General features: G+C 43.1%; 2 protein-coding genes across 2 annotated transcripts in view; one reads left to right on the forward strand and one right to left on the reverse strand.

Moving 5' to 3' along the window:
• Positions 1-7,916, reverse strand: part of UBE2D2 (ubiquitin conjugating enzyme E2 D2) — a gene marked incomplete at its 5' end in the record, with an annotated part of 57,772 nt that extends 49,856 nt beyond the window's left edge. The window contains one exon of the mRNA XM_025206159.1: positions 7,607-7,916. Coding sequence (XP_025061944.1) covers positions 7,607-7,916 — 310 coding nt within the window. The remainder of the gene's footprint in view (positions 1-7,606) is intronic.
• Positions 7,908-8,210, forward strand: part of TMEM173 (transmembrane protein 173) — a 125,497-nt gene continuing 125,194 nt past the window's right edge. Inside the window, exon 1 of the mRNA XM_025205932.1 lies at positions 7,908-8,117. Within this exon, the coding sequence (XP_025061717.1) occupies positions 8,004-8,117 (114 nt within the window). The 5' untranslated portion in view covers positions 7,908-8,003. The remainder of the gene's footprint in view (positions 8,118-8,210) is intronic.

Genomic DNA, 8,210 nt, shown 5'->3' on the forward strand with positions numbered 1-8,210 from the left:
ACCCACCCACCCACACCACTATGAGTTTACCAGCAGGTCCTGATATTGAAAGAGAGCCAAAGCCACCAGCAAGCAAGTTGATCCTGATCTTGCATTGCTAAAGTCACTAATGTTGGCCTGACTTACATCAAGAACAAGAGGGCTTTTATGAATAACTCAATGATGACTGAGGCTAACTTTATGGCTAGCTGGGTTAGAACTCACTAAAGATGCTTAACATGCTAAAATTGACCTCCAGTGACCTAAACTAGCCAGCACTTAACACACTACCTAACAGCAGTATTAAAAGTCTATTAAAGTAGCCCAGATACTATACTGTAAGCCTTACCAGAAATTCCAAAGGGCACACAAACAAACAGTGCCCATTTGTTAAGTGGCAACTTTTTGGAACAGCAGCCACATACGATGCCACAATCCACACCAAATGCCTAGGTGTTTCCAAATGGATTGATCTATAAATCCTATGCAACAACTCTAGAGCAGCCTCTGTGACTGCTTCTTTCCTCATGTCACGCTATCGGCAGCAACAGCAGAAGCACTTGAATTTTAAGGTCCTTTGAAGGTTAGAGGAGTTTATATGGTAGGAAAGTTTGACTGTATGCACTGGCATGTGACTGACCAAATGCTATATACAGGACTTCTCACTCCTTAATGCACTTTTCATCTACACAGATATGCATGTAAACATATTAGGAACACCCAGAGCAGCATATGGTCTCCTTTTAGTGTAGAACTTAAAAAAAAGATGAAACCTAATCATAATTCCATGTTTCAGAGCTTTCCTGGTTACTAAAAAAGCCAATACACATGATCGCACCAGAATGAATGCACACCAGAAATCCATCAAAGACAGAAACACCCAATTACTGGTGGGGGCACATTTCTCACAGGAGGGCCACTCTCTCTCCAATCTCTCAGTCCTGATCCTCAAGGGAAATTTACACAACACATCCCAGAGACGAGCCTATGAGCTCCATTTCATCAACCTGCTGGATACTAGAGATCAGGGACTAAACATAGACATTGGATTTTTGATACATTATAATCTGCCTGGCAACTGACCCCCCCGCCCAGCCCAGCCCCTGGCTTCTTTACTTTTCATTCCATCCAGGAAGAGCACACACCAACTGCTGCAGCTTCCTGAGCCTGACGAAGGGTTTTTGAACCCGAAAGCTTGCTTAATAACTATTCTCCAACCATTTGGGTTGGTCTAATAAAAGATCTCAAATTCACCCAAGGAACCTTGTCTGCCTAATACACATGATCTTCACCACATTCTGTCATAGACCTAGAGTACTGCTGCAGCTGTAATGGTTCAGGAAGTGCCTTAAGCAGCAAGAATTGTGTGATGTTTGTTTCACACCACACACACACACACCCTTGAAAGAAAAGCTTAGCTTTTGAACCCCCTCCCTCCCCTCCTTCCTCTGAAGTATCAGCCATTGTTGTAACTCCAGCTGAGAAACTGAAAAGGGGCCACCAGTGCTCTTAATATTACTGAGAAGGCTCTTAGGTGCCTGACTGGTAAGTCTTAATCGTATGCTCAGGCTTTAACCACTACTGGAAGGCTGGGGGTGCAAGAGGGAGGAATTCTTCTGAAACATGAGTCACGATCCGTTTCTTAAAAATCTCAGCATGTTATACCTAACTAAATTTTCCAGTATTGCAAGGACCCTTGATCTCTCCAGCAACACACTGTTCTATTTGAAGCCTTTAATATAAGAGATACAAAGGCTTCAAATTTGTTATGGGATGCCAGAGGGTGTTTTGTGGTTGGCAGTATGTAGCAAGGCGCAAAGTGTGGACCTTTATGTACTCACCTACAACTCCTGCTCTCATCCAGTCCTACATTTCTAAATAAATAACCAGTAAACTCTGAACTTGTTGGTGTCTACATGACAATTTGAAGTTGTTCACTTAGTCCTTTCACTACTGTCCCACAGTCAAGTGCACTGTTAAGTACCTCAAAGTGCATTTCAGTAGCAAATTTGCCGGTTGTGAGTTAGATAAAGAAGGTCCTGTAAGTGAAAAAGAAACACTGAGGACTCGAATGAATTCAGGGAAAGTTTTAAATTCATTCATAAAAGACAGTGGCAACAAACACTTTTTGCTTAAACCAACTCAAAACAAGGAATTCAATGACAAACAATTCAACTATCCAGTGATGACAAGGTCAAATGTCAATTTATACCAGTATTTATCGTTCACTTTGAATTGAAGTGGCACCTGTACATCTACCTAATACAAATGAAGAATAGAGCATGCAAATACAGGTGCCCTGAAGTAGTCCTTTGGGTTGAATGGTGGCATTCTGTAAAGTAATACCTATAATTTTGATTTGACTCGGGTATGTTTGCAGAGGTCCAAAATTAAGGGTCACAGACCAACATTCCTCTGAAGGAGAAGGAAATACTTAACTAAAAGTCCTGTACCTTGGTTACAGCTCAGGCATAGCTTCTATGGCTTCCATTTTCAATAAGGCCAAGATACTTTTCAAACTAGTTTCTCATGAGGCATCCATGAAAGTCAAGCAAACTTGACCTCAGCAGAATTTTTAAACTGGAGGTCAGGCAAAATGGTTTCCAAGCAGCTGAGATAAATCCTTCCCCAACGTGACAGGGAAACACCATTTAGGCATAAGCAATCCAGGGTCCTTCTGTACATCCTTGGTTATATATGAAGATATATGCATCTTTCTACAGGTATGGGGAACACTTCCTTCCTTTAGGTGTGTGAATAAATAGACATCTAGATAAGGCCTGTGTAAATTGCTCCTTCAGGAACACAGGAAGTGTTTTTACCAGAAGCAGGCTGACAAACCGAGAGACCTGACAATAAGTCTTCTAGCCTTTAACTCCTAAAGCATCTAATGTTTTATGATGAAGTCAGTTTCTTCAAAATGCAGACAGTCTACAAAGACTCCAGAACCAAATGCATCTCAGAAATAGCAGTGGCCAGACACCAGATAACTATTTCAGATTTCTTAATTCACAGATGATCCAAGAGCAGCAAGTAACTGATTTCTAAGATTTCAAACAGCTTTTCGTTCACCTTGCAAAGTGACTTGAAATGCAAGAGACATTTCAAAGTGACAAAGTGACAAAAATGCATCTTGAACTACGTTCCCACAGGGATCTTCTCTCTGTAAACTGACCAATGGTTTCACTGTTTGAATTACACATGAAGTAGGTACTTTTGCAGCTCGTCACTACAGTATCAGAGAGCACCACAATCACTGATTAACCATTCCCCATAACACACTTGAGACAAGGACAAAACAGGACAAATTATACAACTTTGGCCTGAGATTAAGCATTAGAACCTGAACCTCAATATCCCAAGTCAAGACCAAGGTACCTCACCCCAAAGACATCCTTTGTACCAGAAACTGATCATTCCTTCAGCAAATATTATAAAGGAGGAACTTTCCTTTCCCCAACTTCTGACTGAAGCCCATTGGGAAGACCGCCATTTAATCTAGTTTCCACAATTTACCATTCCTAGAAAGCATGCAAAGGGAAGAATTTACTATCCCAGCCTTTTACTTTTCAGGTAGTGATCTTGCTCCGTGAAGAATTTCACTGTTTTAATAGTTTTAACAGACCTGAAGAAAAATAAAACATACCTGTCATTGTCCATTTCATTTCAATGATCTCTCTCTACTATTTGGATAAGCTATCAACAGCTCCACAGTCATCTCCCATAGGTTCAAGAATACTACACTATCAGATAACCCTTAAAATAACTTGAAATTTAGGATATTAAAGAACAAACAAAAAAAAAAATCCCAAAACCCTCCATTTAGCAGATATGGGAGAAGGCTTAAGCTCTACACATAAGTGAAGTCCTTCCCCTTCTTCCTGTACCAACTCCTGTTTTAAAGTTAACATTACTCAATTATTTTCATCTTACTCTAGTGAAATACCTCCTATGAGGTCCAATATGCTAAATACAGTTACTTTAATGACAGCACACAGGCTGTAGGTACTTTTAAATATTTAGAGACTACAATCACCTAGGCCAGTGATTCTCAGCAGGATGACACTGGAAGATCCTTTTAAGAGTGCCATTCAAAATTAACACTGTAGGCATACAAACACCTACACATGATTCTATATCAACTTAGAGATTTCAAATAGGAATCCACAGCATCAAAAACATTATGACCTGTTGTGGTCCGAGTTCTCTGCAAAAGAAACATTGCTCTCTCTCTCTCTTTTTTTCTTTTACTGTGGAAAAATAAGAGTGAAAGCTAAGATCTAACATTGTCCAAGAGGTGTTTTGAGTCTAAAAAAGTTGAAAACCACTGGTCTAGGCCTAATATTTGGTTTATATAATTTCTCTAGGTGTCCTATAATTCTGTGGAATTCTCATCTCTGAAAGCAAGACCAGCATGATGAACAAATTAAAATATTCCAGTTTCACAATTCCATCTTTATAAGAAAATCTCTTTTAAAAGTTTCTTAAAAGTACTTTTGAAATTGAAGGAAGGTATTATTCTTACAAACATACTGAATAAAGCCACACTATGGCCCAACTTGGGGTAAATATCAAGATTGCATGAAGTCCCTCACACACACAGTAGTATCCCACATGTTCCTGTTTATCAAAAATGTGTTCCCTGACAGTTATACTAGTAAAGTTCACAGTAACTTTCTTTATGTATTTCTCAAATCCTGACAACTCTGCAGAAGCCATGGACTCCAGGAGATTTTGAAAGACCCAAGTACACTGCAGAGAACTATTTCAATCATTTCAGTCATGTTAACAAGATCAACATAGATTTTAGAGCAGTGCAATGGTGTGTAAAACTGGAACTTAAACCTGCTGAAAGCTAAACTAGTCAAAAGAAGTAATATGCATATAAAATAGCTGACCTGTACAGAACACAATGCTCCTCCGACATAGCGGGGGGGGGCACTTTTTTTGGCAACATACCACATTAGCCCTACCCCTGCCCCTCAATACCACTCTAAGAGGAAGGGCATCAATTTGCTGCTCTGTCTTCTGTTTCTTGCCCTGTGCTATCTGCCTGATCTCCTGCTCTACCTTCTGTTGCTGTGCTGCCAATCCCTTCCCTGATCACCTGTATGCCATACACAGAGGCTTACTTGTGCCACTTATGGCACTCATGCCCAGGTTGCCCACCCAAAGCCTAACATTTATAAAAATAAAATAAGAAATGGTTTTCATGTGACATTTCAGGGCTTTTCTTGTTAGTGAAATGTACAGGTATCACTAACTGTGTTGACTTGTTTTGAAACAAGCATCCACACAGGAAATTACAGCCCTAGCAGATATAATTATGCCCATCTATTTCTTCATGTAAATAAGTCCTTAAATGTATATGAAACTTAATCTTAGTACCATTTTGCAAAAGGCTTGTATTTGGCACTCAAACTGCTTTTCAACATGATCAATAAAAGATACTAAAGGAAGCTTAAGAACACTGTCCTGTAGTCACAGCCAGTCCGAAGTCTGCATTCTTGATTCAGTACTGGGGCTGAGTACACCAGAACAGAAATTACCACAAAGATCCCCAAATCAGCTAACAGATTCATATTTTGTTTATTTCATCAGCTAGAAGTAAGTAACTCAGACTAGAAACCACACAAGAAGTTTGCACACAGGAGTTCAGACTTCAAAGTCATGAGTTCAGGGCAGAAAGCCACACCTTTTGAAGAAGGATGCCATGTTTGTCTACCTAAATTGTAAGAAATTCTTTAATAGATGGATAGATGGCTTTAACAGATCCTGTTCTTTATTTGGTCCTACAGCAACAGGCACCTAAGAATTGTGCACGTTCGCCTTGGTATAAGAAAACACCAGTCAGGCCAGTTTGCTAGAAAAAGATTGGACATGGCACTTTAGTATAGTTCCTGGTCTACAAAAACAAAGTTGTTTTATAGGCAGTTCTTTGCAAATATGTCAACTGACTATTCTAATGAAACTAACAGCCAGTTCAGAATGGCATACAAGTTGCATCCTATTTTGACTTAATGAATGGGTTTAAAATTAATGGTAGGATTAATGGATTGATAACCATGATCACTTCCTCTCCCAGTAACTGACCACTTTTGCCACTGTGGCCTAATAAAACAAACCATATTAAAAAAATTAACACACTACATATTGAAGCTTAATGAAAATATACTTTTCAATCTGAGAATTAAAGAGAAGGAAGATGAATCAAAGAATTAAAAAGAAGTGAAGATGAGGATAATTTAGCCAGTAGCCAAGTAAATGTTACATTTTGCTATAGCACCTCTTTACATTAGTGAATGCTACAGATATGCTTGTTGTTTTGCAGTAGTTCTTCACAAGATGCAACTGCTACATGCATTCACATTTCCTCATAAAGCTGATGATTCGTATTGGGTACTTTTACTCAATTTTTAACAGTCAAGCATAGTAGCAGGCCTTTTCTAGGCAACTCCCCCAACCCCCTAGCGGAGGTACAATTTATAACATCAAGAGGCATTATTTTCCTACTATACCTTATGGCATGCTGAGTGACTTTTCAACTGTACCCCAGGAAGAAAATCTGTACTAGCAAAAGAAATAAACCATGTCTACATCAGGGGAAGGGGTAGGAGGTGCCTACAGTACAGTTATAAATGCTGAGGGATTATTTTTCACCTATTAACCAACCAGCTTTTAGGATGAGATCTAAACTAGTATGAAGTCGAACAAAAAATATTACACCTGACAAGTTATTCCTGAACACAGATAAGTCTTTCCTGAAGAGCAACTCCTATGAAAATGATTAATTCAAGGGTCAAAAAGAAAAGAGAAAGCACCTTCGGCATCAGTCAGCAGAAAGGAAACTTCAAAACTTTAGGGCCTTTCTAAGACTCTAAGATGCTTCCTACTCCAAAGCATAAGAAGAGTTGGGCAGAAGGCAGGGCAGATTTTCCCCCTTATAGACTCAGTAAATCAGAGCTTTCGTAGGCATCAGCTTACCTCACCAGATACTACAAAGGAACTTCTAAAAAAGAGTCACCGCCTCATTCTAGGTCACTGATCGCTAATAAATTAAACAGGTAAAATTGAAGCGAGTTGCGTTGACCACGCAGAGACCTCCAAATAAAGAGCAAAACAACTGTGATCTACAGACATGTTTCTAGCTGTTGTAGGAAGACTGCCCCAAAAACCAATTTCTTTGAAATCATTAAGAAAGCCCAAGCAGCACTTCTAACCATGGCCCAGCTAGGGCTGTAGGGCATTTCTTTTGCCCAAAAAGTGTTCCCAGACCTCCTCGGGGGAGGGAGCGAGACAAGCCAGCCTCAGAGTGGCTTCGGGGTCTCTGGGCTTTTGCTTTTTCCTCTAGCAATATCACCATTCCCCTGGTCCTGCAGCTCTTAAATTTGGGCTCCTGGGTTCGGTAGCCCCAGGACTCAGCTACTCCCCGCATCCCCGGGAGACCGAGACAGCAAAATTAAGACAAGAAGGGGGGAGGGGAGGGCGGCCCGGGCCGGGTCACCCCGGGGCAGCTCGGCCCGCAAGGCCCGGCCGGCCCTGCCCCGCGCCCGGGAGCCCCACGAGAGCATCGCGGCGCCCCCTCCGGCGCAGGCCTTGGCGGCGCTCCCGTGCGAGCGGCCCTTACCTTGTGGATTCTCTTCAGCGCCATTGTGTGCGTGTGTGCGTGTGTGAGAGAGAGTGTGCGGTGTGTGCGCGGGTGCGCGCGGGCGGTGCGCGGAGAAGGGGCGCGCGGGGCCCTGGGCTCGGCCGCTGCGGGGGAGGGAGGAGGGAGGGAGGGAGGAGGGGATTGGGATTATTTTTCCGGGGGGAGGAGCGCGGAAGACGCGGATGTCCGTGCGACAGCGGCGGGCGGGCCTCGCGCTCAGCTCCCCCGGCGGCGCTCGGCGCTTCCTCGCTGCTGCGGATCCTAGCGCATCCCTCCGCGGGCCCTTTATGCCCTACCGCCCGCGAGCGTATCACTCCGCCGCGAGCCCAGCAGCCAGCAGCGGGGCGGCCGGGCGGAGGGGCCGCCGCACCTGGTGATGGGGCTCGCTCGGGCACGGGGACTACTTCTGCTCCCTCCCCCCGCACGCAGAACTCTCCAGAAGGGGGAGGGGAGCGCGGCGGCGGAAGGATATGAGCCGCTGAAGAGGGGGGTGAGATGACTTCTCGCGAGAAGGGAAGAGGAGAGGTTCCGGCTAGGGGGTGGGAGACTTTGTGCGGCCGCCGCGCTGGGTGCGGGCGGGGCG

The sequence above is a fragment of the Alligator sinensis genome, unplaced genomic scaffold (assembly GCF_000455745.1).
Source record: "Alligator sinensis unplaced genomic scaffold, ASM45574v1 scaffold156_1, whole genome shotgun sequence".
Classification (NCBI taxonomy): domain Eukaryota; kingdom Metazoa; phylum Chordata; order Crocodylia; family Alligatoridae; genus Alligator; species Alligator sinensis.